At 39.0% G+C, this 15,927-nt stretch overlaps 1 protein-coding gene across 3 annotated transcripts in view; it reads left to right on the top strand.

The window, feature by feature from the left end:
* The window catches only part of AFF2 (ALF transcription elongation factor 2), a 345,034-nt gene that overhangs the window by 254,822 nt on the left and 74,285 nt on the right, over positions 1 to 15,927 (top strand). For all 3 annotated transcript variants that reach the window (XM_049827949.1, XM_049827948.1, XM_049827950.1), the window contains exon 9: positions 10,375 to 10,412. In XM_049827949.1, coding sequence (XP_049683906.1) covers positions 10,375 to 10,412 — 38 coding nt within the window. The remainder of the gene's footprint in view (positions 1 to 10,374; positions 10,413 to 15,927) is intronic.

The following is a 15,927-nucleotide window of genomic DNA, read 5'->3' as shown; positions in this document are numbered from 1 at the left end:
ATACAAAATGTTTGACTTCATAGCTGAGTCTAAAAAGGTGATCAGCCATAGGCTGAGCTTTGAATTCTTATAATGCATACTGAGCTTTCAAAGCCTTTACTCAGGTTAAATTTTTTAAAAATTTATGAAATTCTAAGTCACGATATGCCTTCATCGTATCATGTAAACAGTTTTTAAAGTGGAACAGTGACCACTTTCCTTGTAACAGTAGATATCCTTCCCTGTTGTAATTTTTCCTGGTTTTTAGCTGGATCCTGAACAAGCTGTTTACCTCCCCAAGGTTTCTCTACATTTCCATTTACTTTGTTATCAGCAGAAGGGCTGAAGAACAGCTCTTCAGTAATGACATCGATACTGCACACACAGTGAGAGAGGTCATCTTGTCAAAGCTATAGAAAAATCAGATGGATTAGGATGAAACTAGGTGCAAAATAACTTTGATAGAGTCTTTTAATGTAAACAGTTTATCTGCCATTGGGTTCCATTGAAATCCCAGAGTGGTGCAGCATCAGTTGTAGCTGCAGCAGCGTGTGTTTTGATAAAGAACCCACATTCCAGTGTTTAAGATCTACAGTCATGTTTTATAATTGTAGGGAAATGTTTTCATTAAGACATTAATGAAAAAAGAAGCCATTAGGATAATACAGTCATTCTCCAACCTTGTCAGTCTATAACCATGAAAAATCCTTTTGTGAAGACATATCTCTTCTTGCTACCTCAGTCCATTTTAATTGATATTCAAATTATTTTATTCTGCACAACACTAGTTGAAACAACCATATATCATCAACTGTGTAAAATGAATACTCCAGCTTCCGTTAGACAAATCTTTGGTAATAAGAGATTTGATGGCTGACACGTCTAAGGTCATAATTCACGTGGTAATGACATAGGTTCATATCATATATTTGTTTATTATCAGCAGAAGCTTTCAGTAACCACTCTGAGATCTGGGCTGAGCTTGCTGCAGTTATGAGCGAAAAACATGGCACACCACTAAAATACACAGTGTTATCAAAAGCTTTTAACTTCTTCAGATTCACAGAATCTCATGTAATTGTTTCCACACAGGTTGTTATTGTGGAGGTCATCCATCAGTGAAGAAGGGGATTAATACAACCCTCAGGACAAATGGTTGCTGTAGAGTGCACAGTACTACAGATCAACAACAATAGGTTTGCCCCTGCAGGTTGCAGGCATGCTCTTACCGGGGTGCTGGGGCAGCAGCTGCCCGGACCAGCACAAGAGCTGGAGGAGCCCCGTCCCTCCCACTGACTTGCCTTTTCCATGGGTTGCCTAGTACGCACTGGCATACTGGTCTCAAAAACCCTCCACCACAGTAGAGAAAGTAATATAGGAAAAGAAAACACTGGCAGGCAGGCAGCCCTAACAGAGGCAGAATGAAAAGATGGATAAATACAGCAACAAGAAGTCCTCTCCTCACTTCCCCACAAGTAAGCAGACATTTCATAGCCCCTCAGCGCTCTCTTTAACATGTGCTTCTCTTGGATTTAGTTTTTCATGCCACCAGCCTGAAGCAGCCAGGCTCTGTCAGCCATACCATAAGACATCATTCACCTGAAGGAGAAGCTTTAAAAAGACCTAATGCCTCCATCACTAATTAAATAGAGGTGGAAAGGCCAGTTGTTCCACGGTACAGCCGTAAGGACCGGACACTGGAGATTTGCCAGCCTTTTTGTGGTAGGAGGGAGGAGGGAGATGCAGCTTTCAGTCCACAGCACAGGTCATGTACTCTGCGTGCATGCTTGTGCGCACGTTTTTTTAAAGGAGTCTTTATTATAAGCGTGGAGGAAAAATATATTTCCCCAGGGCCCCTTGCTATGTATGCCACTTATGCAAAAGCCCTGTATTGTTTTGGCACCAAGCAGAGGCAGCAGCAGGTGAGATAATTGATTGACACCAACATTGTTGTTGTTAAGAGAAAAGCCAGACTTGACCATACTGTCCTATAAAAATAAATCGGAAGTCGGTGATATCTGCAGGCCATCTCAGTGCTCAACACTCACTAATCCGACCACATAGGAAACATTTATCTCCCTTTTCTCCTCAAAAGGAGAGTGTGATTTTTATCATGAATGCCTTCTGAAGCATTTTGGTAAAGAAAGTGTCTGGCTTTCTTACACTGGCCATCTGCAGTGTCACTTTTTTGTAACAGCCCAAGCAACCGTCTGTGAACTTCAAAATCTAAATTCTTGGGAGTTTTTTACACCAGGATAGTGCTAGTGCTGGCTGGGGGAGTTGTTAAAGTCTGAAGGAGGGACTCATAGGTGGCCAGAACAAGCGTAAAGTATGTGATGAAAAGGGCATGATAAATCCAGTAATTAGCTTCTGTCAGCCAGAATAAGGGGAGAAGAAGGGAAAGTTGATCTCCCCTGGAGGTATTCCAGAAGAACAGTAATGAGAACTAAACACCTTAATTTTTCTTACGATGAATTCATCTGCCACTGCAAGGTTTGCTGGGGTTGGAGGTGCTCCATTCTGTGCCAGCAGGATGAATCTTCCCACAACAGACCTTCTGCCTGCTTGTAGGGACAGGTCAGGACCACAGAGTGACAGTGCAATTGATTTGGGCAGGGTGCTCTCACAGAGAGTGTGCCTGCCGTACAAAGTTACCAATTTCATGGCAATACTCTTAAGTATAATTTTTGGAGCTGTGCAACTTAGTAATTGCCTAAGTCATCTGAGCAATGTACTAAACCAGACCAAGGTCAGCAAAGAGTTATTTTATGTGTGTTTACCTCTGTTACCTCTGCTGCCTGTTTGTAATAGATTTAACATTCAGTATAGTTGTAATGTTCAGTATAAATTAAAATCCTTAAAGTCTTTAGTCCTGCACGGGAAATAAATGGGCAGCATGAACAATAGCAACATCAATTCACATCTTCCCAGCACTGCCACTGCTGGTACTCTTTGACTCTGCCCTTTTGCTTCTCAAGTCTAGGCAACTATTCATTGATTTAGAGTAGGGAAGACACTAAGTATAGGTTGGACTCCCAAAGGAATGAGATAAAGGCCTTTGCCACAAAAGAAAATCAAAGGGCATAAACTGCAAATGAGCAGGGGTGCAAGGGGCTGTTTCTGAGATGTCTGCCTATCCTCCTTTCCATTTTGACGCAGCACGTTATAATTCGTGTGAACATTGCAAAAGTAACAGTCGGTCATTGCACGCTAAGTATACACCTCATTATAAGACCTCAAAATATCAGCACTGTTCAGGTAAGTTTCAGGGATGGAGATACAAAGAATTATTCTCCTTCTGCTAGAACTGGGAAACTGAGGAATACACAGGTTGTGGAGACTGTCTGCAGCTGCACAACGACGTCACAGGATATTCCTTGAATCTAGTCTTTTGCTGCTTATTTCTTGAGGAAAGTTTAGAGAAGACTTTTTGTTTCTCTTGTAAATGTTTCTTGACCTTTTCTCTGTTTCTTTTGCCTCCTCAAGATTTTTAATCATGTGATTAACATGTTGAAATGCAGCTACGGAGTAAACCCAAAAAATAATGGATTTTTTTCTTATTTACTAGCCATCTGGAGGCTTGAACCAAACACACATTTTAGAAAAATCGTCAGTAAATAAGATGATGACAAATACTGAGTTTTATTCCTAACTAGATGTTTTATATTTTCACAATAGGATTATCATCCACTAAGCCTAGGTCATTTGTAATGAATTTGTAACAAATTATTTGCTAGGAAATGATGTTTCAAAGCAGAATTTCGATTTAGAATTGTTTTCTTAAACATGGACCATTAGCTATAATTTTCCAAACCTTTTCTGTCACCAGGGCTGTATATTGTTTTTCCCAATAAAACAATTCTTATGAAAAATTAGGCCTAGTTCTAGTCAGGAGTTCTGTTCTCTGCCATAGAATTTTGCAATGACCAAGTCAATTGGTATTGTCAGAGCATTTAAATCTACTAGTCTTCATGAGATATTGATTAGCATTTGTAAAACAACTTGACAATGTTTTGTAGGACTACAAAAGTAGAATTGGTAGAATTTGTAAGGTCATATTACAATTTCTCCTTTGTTGGATGGAGGAGTCAAAATTAGTACAACTAGCAACCTCCCATCAAAAGAATTTTTTAAAAAATCCAGCATATATCAAAATAATTGGGAAAGGAAGGCACTGTTTCAAGCCTCTCTGTCAAGGTTGGTAATAAAGTCCTAAAATAAGCATACATGTTACATGAGTTATCTTTAAAAGAAGTCTGTTCATTGACAGATAGCTGTAACAGTTTGTACTGTCAAGTTCACCAAAGACAATGAATAAACTGGAGCCTGTGCAACAAAAGCAATGATGTTCATAGTGCCCACACTAGCTAATTTAAAACATCTAGCTCCAGGATGTCTACACAAGCAACAAGCACTCCTTAGAGTGTAGTGCACACTCAGTGCGTGTAGCTGTTCTGCATTTAAAAAAACAAAACATGGAATCGTCCTTCAAGAATGGGAAGTGGCCATGTTTTTCATTGCACACTTCTTTAGTTTGATTTCCACCATTGGCCTGATGGAAATGTAGGGATTTGGAAAAAATGCTGACAGAAGCCCAAATATATCTGTGTTGTTGCTCAATTAAAAGCAGTTCACTTACATCAAGGATGAAGATGACTCCTAACCCACAGACAGTTTTAGATTTGGTCACTTAAACTCTGTTTTTTCATTTTACCCAGCCTCCACTGCATGAATTGAAATTAAATTTCCAGTATTTCAAGTATTCTCTGAAGCCATGAGCGTTACTGCATTGCTTAAAGCAATAATGAGAAGCTCTCTGTGCTTCATACACAGCAAGAGTTGAATGAACTGTTGTGATTTGTAGATACCCCATGCTTGGTGACTTGATATTTCAAAAAAATGGATCTTAGCTGATCCATCCCACACGTTTGGCTTCTGAAGAAAAAATATTCACTTTTTAAAAATACAACATGATGAGGAGAGAATCTTCTCCATTGTTTTTGGTCCTAGATACAGTAACATTGGGCTTTTTGTCCTCAAGGTGAGGCTGACCCGGAACATCACACACAGAATCTCAAATACAAGGTTGCCAACTTCACGTCAAAGGCAATTAGCAAGACATAAATACAATCTCCTCTGTTGACATTAGGGGACAGGTAGAGGAGAGCATAACCAATGAAGTAAAGAAGAAAAAGAAAAAGGATCACAACACACATATTTACACATATATCTTCACATACTAATCCTTCAGCCCTTGGGTTTGGGCTTTCTGATCTCCAGCACAATTCTGGATGGTTTGTTTGCTGCACGCTACATTCTCCTCCTCCACAGGAAGTCATAGTTAGCACCAACTGTATCATTACAGGGTAAGAGCACAATATAGTGCAGTCGATGAGTAGTGGGTTTTGGTTCGTTACTCAGGATCATAGGTAAGGCATTCTGTATAAATAAGAGCATGATATAACTTCCAAGACAAATTATAATCTATGAAGATAGATAGATAGATAGATAGATAGATAGATAGATAGATAGAAAACTGTATATATAACTCAACTAATGTGGAAAATGTCTTTGTTTTTATTGGGTTGTTGAACTGGGTCTCCAAGGAGTCTCTTCTATACTTATAGGACAGGAGAACAGCATGGTGGGTTGTAAACTTCTGTTGAGTCACTTAGCTATTCGCCCAAGCATACAGAGCTGGTTAGAAACTAGGAGATTAACCTAAGTTAGATTTGCAGCAGCTCACAGAAAAAGTTAAAGCATGAAGGCCTTCTTTCTGCCAACATGTTTGATGGCATGAAGTGCCATCTGTCTCATCCTAAGAGACTTCTTTGAGGCTCAGCAATTGCCTTCTTAGGTGTCTGATCAGTGCTTCTGAGTCAAGAGGGTGAGGAGGCATTCTTAAAAAATACTTTTTGTCTAATCTCACTTTCTGAAATCAAATACTTTTTCCTGAAAATCCTGGATTTTCATTTATGCAATGGAAAATAGATATTTTCTTTGGATAGCAGACACTTCCTCTGTTACACTTGACCAAAAATCTAATTTGCCTTCTGCAGATGCCAATTATTTTACTTTGATATTTTTGAGCCAGCTTCTTGTCAGTGCATTCTCCTCAGGTCTTTGTGATGCAGGAAAGTTGTACTGATTGGAGTGCTTTTTCTGGTTCTTTCTATCCAAAAGCCAGTCCGGTAATTGATATATCCACCCTACAGATCAAGTAAAGCACAGTGCAGGTGGTTTTTGAACTAATGCTAAAACAACTGGCACCAAAATCGGGTGTAATGCAACATAAGAGGTAGGAGTCATTCACAGTTATAGAAGTCATGGGAAAACATCCCTGGGCAAATACTCTCTGATGGATGATCCTCTGTATCTTACTGCTTTTCATGTATTCTTCATGTTCTTCATTCTTATTCAACACTAGAGTCAGCTATTGAAATAGTCTTAGAGAGCAGAGGCACAATTATGGAAAGGCCGTACTTGTAAAAAAAAAAAAAAATCAGAAGGAAATTACAAATTAAAGTGGAATGATTGTCTAGTTCACTCTGGCTTCCATTTTCTAATCATCCTAAATTATTTTAATGCATGTTTAAGCTCAAAATTAGCAAAGGTCCCATAATTCTGCTAACACCCATTGGATATTACATTATACCAGTCCAATTTAATTCCATTCTTTTGCAGCATCATCTCCCACGCAGGGCACATGTATCATGGTTTAGGGACCTCCTACCTGCTCTGTTTCTAGATAGTACTTTTAATACATGAAGTTTAGGAAACATTGTGGAGTTAAAATCAGTTTCTTATTTGTGAAGGCCTGGGAATATAAGGTAAAAAAATAACTCTTAAAACATGTTTGTCTTTGAAATATCTTAAATTAATCATCAAAAGCTTGCATCAAGTCTAAACCAAATCAAACTCAGGCATGAAGATGAGAAACAGGAATTATTAACTGAGTAGCGAGGCTGATGGAGGCTCAATGAGATCATTTTGTTCAAAGATTAAAGGCGATGAACACTGAAATAGTTGAGGAGGATAGCTATGAACACATCTGACTAGAGCTGCTAAATTCAGTAATGATCAAAAGTTAATTATCAAAGCAGAGAGAACTACTCAACACAGACAATTTGAGTCAATAGCTAAGCAGCCCAGAAAAAAAGTAATTTGGAAGAAGTATTTTCCTATAATGAAGTTATATAAAAGACGTACGTTTCAAAGAAACCTGCCTAAAACAAGATTGCATTCTTCCTGATCAGAGAAAAATAATTAGCTCTAATTGACAGACCTGCTGCACACCAAATATTTTCAAACAATATGTTTCTGCATCAAAGCCTAATGTGTAGAGTTACTCAATGTCACTTTGATTTTGCCTTCCTTTATCTTGTGCCACTGGGCATGCTCACGATATCACAACAAATACGCTTTGAAAAATGAATGAGCAACACCTACAAGACAAATAAAAGCAGAAGGCCAGATCCTGCGTTTCTTTCTCAGACAGAATCCCCGAAATATTCTGTGCTGTGTTTAACATCACCATGGCCCCACTCAGAGGCAAACTGAATCCCTTGTAATAGGAATTGACCAGTTGCTTGATCATCCAACATTAAACTAGGCTGGCATGTAGATTAACCTGAACATTTGCAATATTTGTTAAAAACTCTGTATGAGTAAGCATGTGTGTGAAGGACACTGGCCATCCAGCATGTGTCTTTTCTTGAGAGTTAGGAAAGTGCCTTCTCCCAGTAACAAAAGGGAAAAAATGTGGAAATTCTCCATGTAGAAATCTAAGGAAAAATATGTGCTAGCATGTTCATGGTTCAAGAAAATAAAATATATCTATAGTTCTTTCTTCCTAAAGTTACCACATTTCTTTCAGGGTAAACAGTTGCCGTCAACGTAGCTAAGTAGTCAAAAATCAGACATTCAGTTTAGACTCTGCTCTTTAATATTCTATGACTTTGACATTGCCAGTTCTCACTCCCTGAAATACCACCTTCTTCTTTAATCTTTCATGTAAACAGTTTAGCTCACACCATCATGCATATGCTCTCCCGAATATCTTCTGCTTTAATTTGTATTAGAATCAACTGCATTATTATTATTTTTTACTTGCGATCCTAGACACTCTCCACTCTTCTGTTTTCTTTTCTTTATCTGTATTTTGATACCAGCTTTTGTGTAGTGATTTTTGAATGATTGGGGGGAAAAAAACCTGATTTAGATGCAAGTTTCACATGCTTGAACTCAGAATTGTTGTAGTCCAGCTATTTGGTATATAGAAGGGTCAATCAAAATATCACTCTACAGTCAAAAAAACTTCTGCCATTGGGGAAGGCTGTTTATGAGCTTTAAAAATATTTTTAGTTCCCTGCAGGATGGGACTGAAACTTGGCATTTAGTGGGAGGCTTGGGAGACTGAAATGCCATTTTTGATGGTGTTTTAATCCACTTTAAATGAAGCATTTGTGTGTTGTTACATGTAGTTTATTACTCAGAAAGATTTCTTAATAACATACTTCTGACTGCATTTGCACGTGGCAGCTGAAAAAGGGAGATCTGGGAGAGTATCATTGGAAAGAGGCACAACTCACATTATCTCACTAATGAGGCAGGGACCCCATTTCATCATAGGCTTGTTTGAGAGGACATAATTAGGTTTGGGTCTGTAACACTTATTTGTGCAATCTGAAGTTTAGTATTTCCTGAGGTTTAAGTGTTTTATTTAGCAACCCTACTGTACAATTAATATAATTGTTTCCTATCATGCATTCATTGATTTATTCTTTAGATGGAAAATACAATCCAAATGAAAAAAACACATTTTTCTTCGCACGCTGGGAGCCAGCCCAGAGGATTGCTGTTGCTCCATCTCAGCTCTCACAAGCTCTAATTCTTTCTCCCAAAATTTAAACTTATTATTAGGGATTTCCATGGATTTAAACACAGATTTTTATCTTTGTTATGACTGGAGGCAAAAGTGCCAAAACAGCAGGTATATTGAAAAACTAGCCCCATTGTAGAGTCCAAAAGAAAACTCATTCTGGCAAAATTTGGAACCCAGTTGTGCAGGTCTCAGAGGTTTCAAAAGTTAGTCGGTTTTCATAAAGGATTTAATTCCTCAAGGGCTTATGTGGGCATTTTTCAGGACCACTAATACTAGCAGTTCCTATGTGGGAACCATGTTATTCCCATCCCTAAGCATAGCAGAGGTTAAAATTCCTCACCAAAACCCTTCTCTTCAATTTTGGTAGGCTTTATAAAAATATCTCTGAAGGTAATTAAGCACTAAAACTTTCCTTACTATAATAGGTTTATGGATCAGTTGTCTTAATTCTGCCTTTCACCGCTATCCATGCTTGTAATCTCACTAACCATCTGACCGCTTTCCACATTTAAATCTATTACAGTCTGGTTCTGCAAACGCTAGGAGGAATTCTCTGAAATGATACGACAACACTAGTTTATCTGAAGGTGATATTTCAAGCCCTCTTGCGTTAAAACATTATTTACCCATTCTGAAAAAAATCAGAGGGGGGATGCAAGGTTGGTTCAGATTACATAATTATGCCACAGAAGCATTAAAAAAAAAAAATCACTAAAATCTCGAGCAGCTTAACCAGTGTGATAGACTGGCGCAGCTCTGCCATCGGTGCCCCCAGCTGTGTTGCTTAGCAACATTTTAATTCAAGAAGAATCGAAGGAGATGAAATCCCCGTGGAGAGGGAAACAGAAATAAGAGGGCCGTTGACAGATGATCTGAGTTGTTTCTTCTAATATACTGTGAAGATCACTGGCTCTTTTCATGAATGATAAATGGACTGTACACAGATCAATGGGTTCAGCAATAAACTGGAACCAGGCTCCATGTCTGAGGTGGTGCAGGCCGAGAGGCCCAAAGATTTACTCATTTAGATGATTTGGAGTGTGTTTTCTCAAAGGTTTCACAAGAGGAAATTGATCTGAACATTTGGTCATCCCTTGCCCTTTTCTGTCGTTGGCGAATAAAAACTGTTTTGGAAACGGAGTCCGTTCTTCCCTTTATTTTTTCCTGTTGTTGTTCTTGTTCCAGATATGGACAGATAGCTTGTGACAAAGGGGCCAGACCTCAGAGCGGGAAATGAAGTAATTGCCCTGAATGAGCAGTTCCTAAACACTCGTGGCCATTAAAAATAAACAAACCGCACTGATAGCCCAACCTGGGGCAAAAGTGTTTAAAACCTGTAGCACTGTCTCTCTGAAAGGGTCCAGCTCCTGCAGCCCTCTGCCCCGGCTGTGGCAGGCTGCCTGGGTCTGCACTGCTGAAGAGCATCTGTGGGTTGATGTTTGCTTGCGGCTTGGTTGTGCTTTGTTGTGTTGCGTAATTGTTTGTTTCCCCCACCCCTCTTCTGTTTACAGGCTGCTGAAAAGACGAAGTTGAGAAACATTCCTGTAAAGTAAGTTATTTTTGTATCTGTTTGAAAATGCAAGTTTAACGAAGTTGTTGTATATGATGGCTAAAAAGACTAGGACAGTAAGAAGGGCAACAAAAGAGATAAGAGAATTCAAGTTCCCCGCTAATCGTAGCTATAAAAAGGTCGGTATCATTGAGGAAAACTTTCGATTTCACATGTGTCCCTAATGATTGCACTCCCCAAGTTTCATCCAGTTTCCATAAATTAATGTGTTGTCTATGAATAGCTGCCAAATAATATCACAATCATACTCAATACGTAGTGCTCTTAGCCTTGGGGAGGTTTGTACATGCTAAAAAGATTATGATTTTTAATTGCAATCCTTGAGAAGGTCTGACAGGGGAGAAATAACTAGGAATGTGCCAAATGATTTCTAGACACATGGGAATATTTTGCACCTATGTATCAAGGCTTTGCCATCCTGTTGATTAAGAGCTCTTCCTCGCTCCGTGTGTGCATCTCTCTCACACCATACACACACATGTATGTTTCTGCTCTTTACAGTAGGGCTCTGTGAAGGATGAGCAAGCTACCAGGGAGCAATTTCCAGGGCATTTTATGAGAAGTTCTTAAATCTTAGGGCACTAGCGGCAACACGCAACCATATATCATTAAATTAAGAAAGTTGCTATATAGATGTCCTGGCTCTTTGAGAAAAGGCATTTTCAGTTAAAGCTACCAGCAATCAGTGATTCTGTTTAAATAATGAATACTTCAGTCTTAATGGGCTCTTTTGTACCAATAAAACACATATTTTTAGCTTCAGTAGGTGATCATTGCAGTTATAACTAAGTCCCAGTAACTGTATATTCCTGTTACAGACAGAGGAAATGTTCTTATTTTTATAGTAGTTTGCTGATCACGCTGGCTTTCGGACTGGAGTGGGTTTGTATTTGTAAGAACATGCACTGACAGGACTCACAAATCATTGTGTTTTAGCACACATAACAAAAGAATACAGTTCCACTTCTCACTTGGCTTCCATCACCTATAGTCATTTACACCTTATAAAGTGAACGCAAAATGTGTATGAACACTCCTTGGAGTGATTAGGCAAGATGCAAGATAGTCATAAATCACTCTATGTTTCATTCAATCTGATAAAAATTAGAAATAGGATCCAGCAGGGACCTGATAGCACATGAAACTTCTAATAAGACAAGGGACCTTTCTTGCCTGTAGGGCTAGTTCAAATTCAGTGCAAGCTGAATTAAAGTCATTGTTAGCCAGTGGTTGTTTAATAGAGAGTGTGAAATGAGCTGTGTTTTCACCTCACATTACAGAGGATCCAGAAGTTGCAAGGTGATGAGAGTCCTGGGGAACAACTCCAGAATAATCATTTATGATTCATTCACCTTTGTTTTTTTAATATTTTGAGTCAAATTCTCAGGAATGGCTCAACTGAATTGAGTTCACCCACATAAAACAGAGATATTGAGCCTTGCAGTCATTAAACAGTGTGTATGTGACACTGATGCCCAGTTAATCCACCAGAAAGATTTGGGAGTGGGGAGGAAGGGTGATTTAGGTTAAATCATTCCTTTTTGGGACTTGAGTAAGTGTAACATTTTGGAGTGGAAGAAGGCCAGATGGACAGTCTCGCTCTTTCCACCTACGTGTGCATATTTCACCCTGTCATGTTTCCCCCAACTGGTTGTTTAACTTCTCTTTGACTATGTTCATGGTGGCAGCTTCAATTAGTACCCTAGGGAATCCATTATACATATTAATTACACTCTACATAACAAAACAGCTGAAAAATCTGCCTAGTATTTTTCAGTGACATGTAACTATTTAAGGTACCTGTATAACTGTATACATAACTATATACAGTTATGATTGTATGCTAAAATATTACCTCTTGGGGCAAAAGTAAGAATAGTGTCTTTAAGATAGCAGTAGTAGATATGGATTGCATTTATATAAGTGTCACAGCCACACTTAGTACAGCTCAGGCTTGTCTAGCTTTTAGTCATTGCTTTTGTAGCTCTCAAATGTCAAAGAGAATTTCACTTGAATTTTAATGTTCTTCAGCTATGCAAAATAAAGTTAGTAGCTTCCATTGTCATAAGGGCTGAAAGCTGTACAGATTCCTTCTACCATATGTGACTTATCACATACATTTTTAAAAACACATTTCTGTTATTAAGACATATGTGATAGTACACTTCTGCAAATGTGAATTGCTTTTGGCTAAAAGCCATGCACTAATAAGTTGAGTTGAATCTAACTGCATTTGACATCTGTTACAATATATTTTTTCTTTTACATATAAAATATATATATATAAAAAAATATTCGCAGTTGTAATTAGCATTAAAAAATTCCTTATTTTTACATTGGGCTGACATAGTTCTTGTGTCCCAAAACTGGAGTCAGAAATCATTCCCGTTTAAAGACTACGGTTTATAGAGAGTCCTTGGACAGGACCTAATAGTGCCGCTATTTAACCTATTAGTATAATAACATGATGAAGACTTCTGTAGAAAAGGTCTATTTACTTTTCATTGCTAAGTTGATTAATGTTGCTGGTTTAATGTTCGGGAGGAAGTTTACTGTTCTTTTTTGTGCTGTTGAATCCCTCCAGCACTTAACTCTTATGGAGGGGAAAAAACAAGGAAGTTTCCTTCCTACAGTTCAGTAAAGCAGCCAAGCAGCTGGTTTGTTAATGTGCACGTGTCTATAGGTGCTTAGACTAACTGGTGTGAACTTCCTGATGTCTAAGATAGATGCAGGTGACGTTTGGCTCCTTCAGAAGGCTTGGTCTCAATTCCATGTTGCTTGTAGCACTGCAAGACACAACACATCCATAGGAACTCATCTTTATGTATTGGTAGCATTATCTGACATAATGTTACTATAAATAAGCACACAGAGAATAGATAAGGAGTCTCTGTGTCTGCAGAACTGATTATTTGGGGGGGGGGGGGGGGGGGCGGGGTGGAAATAGTGCAGTTACTTTTCCAAAAACATAAGACCCTTTTCTGTCTGTATCTGGCATCAACATGGCCCCCATAACTACAGAATCCATTCATTTAACTTACTTATCCTCTCCTGCCCTTGTCATATAAGGAACACTTGCTTTCTCCTATTGGTCTTATCCATATTTACATTGAGAGTCTGTAGTAGAAAAGGGATTTCCTGGATAGAAAGTGTCCTAGATACTTTCTTGCTTGCTGGTCCTTATCATGCTGTTCCTATCCCTGAGTCTGAAAGAGGTAACATGACTTAGACGAGTTTACCCTGTGGAGGGTTTACAATTTCTAAAGAGCTGTTATATGAGAAATGGTTTTGAATTAGGACACATCTAGAGGAAATAATCTTCTATATACCCTGTGGTTTGATGGAAGAAGGGGAGAACAACAATATCATTAAAATTCAATAGCAGCTTTGCTCTGAAACCCAACTGATGATCACTCTTCCCAGACTTTTTTCCAGACTTGGGTAGGCAATGGAGCCCACATCAGCACAGAGCTTAGAGGAGTCATGTTCATGTTGACTTGGACCACGGCAGTTATCTTTTATCAGTGTGTTGAGCTGCAGGATCCCCTCAGATCCAGGCACAGTCAGGGTTAGGCCTCACTCTCCCGGATGACTACACTTGGCTTAGCAGCCTGTAAATTAATGCAGACTGAAGGTCAACCAACCCAGTGCTTTATCTCTGCCAGTGGCAGAAGGTGGGGGAAGAAGAACAGCAATTACAGAGGCATCCTCTACAGGGAGCATCATCCCACCTTCCTGCACACAGCTTTTCCACTTCCATAACCGCACGTCCTGTGTTTAGGAAGTATCAATGGACTTACCCTCCATGCAAAATCTCTTTTGAAATCTGTTTATACTTCTTGTCCCCACAACATCCTGCGGCACTGAGCACCATAGTGTATGAAAAAATACTGTCTTTTGTTTGTTTTAAACCTTTTTCCTCATATATTCACTGGAATCCACGTAAGTAGTTATTCTTACACAAAAGAGCAAATGATTACTCACTGTTCTTCATTCCTGATACTACCTGTCTCTGTCGTATAGACCAAGGGGTCTTCCTACTCAAAAGGCACTAATAAAGCTGTTTTCTCTCTATGTGTGTGAGCCCACCAGTGAGCTAGTGGCTCACAAGGCAAGTCTCTCTGCAATTGGGAGAGGAAGGCAGTGTGTCTACTAGTCAGGCAGAGACAGTGGTTAGGAAGGTAACTAGTTTCTTTTTGCTGTTTTCCATATTAAAGAGATGAGTTCTTTGCATGGCAATGCCCTTCTGACTAAGGAATGGATATAACGTCACTATAAACAAATGCCTCAGATTGCAGTCCTTCATGAAAATAGCCAAATAGATTCCTTGGGAAAATGTGGGCAGGTGAAAGAATGATTTGGCTAAAACGTGATGTCGTCCAACACTACAAAATACAACAGTTTTGTAAGAGAGAAATTAGATTTTTAAAATGGAAAATGAATGCTTTTAAGAGTGGTCCATATATTTAATGAACTGGTGTAGAACTGTGAGAATATTGGAATTGATTTCTTGCTTTAGGGAAGAAAACACTGCCTGCCTTGAGTGTCCTTTATACTCTCTTCTTATATAGTCCCTTTAAAAATCTTCAATAGAAAGCAATGGCATTTTCCCCAAACACCTGCATATGCTTAAATTTGCTGGAGATTTAATGACTTCCAGATACATGTTTTGGGATTGTAGCTTGTGTTAAAATCCCGCTGCTTTTTATATTATCAAAATATGTTTGTTTTCCATCAGCCACAAGTTTGTTAACCAGAAAGACTTCTGGTGTTTATTGTCTTTTCCTGCCATAAAACTCATCTTCTCCTCAGAAGGGCATCTGACTTGACTTGGTATGGTTTTCTGTCCCAACCGTCATTGGAAATGCAATCCATTAACATTTGATATCTTGACATTTCAATTGACCTCTCATTTGCAAAGTGCAGTGGTATTTTTCGTGGCCTTTTCATCCTTGATTATACATGGAATAGGAGTGACTGTTTCTACTGACTGCACTTTAAAAATATCTTTGTTTTACCAGCTGGAGTGGCACCTTGTTTTTCCCTCCCTGGATAGACCTTATTCTGCATGGAAGGTCTGATCTCTAAGCAAGTCATGCAGAGCCAGAGGATTTTCTTATTGACTCACTAAGTGGGAGGGCAAGCAGGTCAGACTCCAAGGGTCAGTTAATGTATGCTGTAATAGCAGTAACCATAAACAGATCTTTTGTTCCCACTGGCAAAAGTGCAGGCCAATGGGCTAGGTCTGAAGGTTGGTTTGTTTTTAACCAGTCAAGTCAGACACTTGTAACCAATAGAGGTACGAAAGGGGTGGGGTGCCGTTGGTACGCATGCTCAGCTCTTCCACTGCAGGGTATCTCCTGTCGTGTATTTAAAAAAAGCAGAAAAAAAGTGTGTCATGTCTAGGTTGAAGAATCCTCCCATTCATGCATAATTGTATGGGAGGATGGCCATATATACATATATGTATCTGTATATATATGCGCATACATGT

This window comes from Accipiter gentilis, chromosome 24 (genome assembly GCF_929443795.1).
Source record: "Accipiter gentilis chromosome 24, bAccGen1.1, whole genome shotgun sequence".
Lineage (NCBI taxonomy): Eukaryota > Metazoa > Chordata > Aves > Accipitriformes > Accipitridae > Astur > Astur gentilis.
The sequence above is the reverse complement of the archived record's forward strand: the minus strand, read 5'-3'. Positions and strand labels throughout refer to the sequence as shown.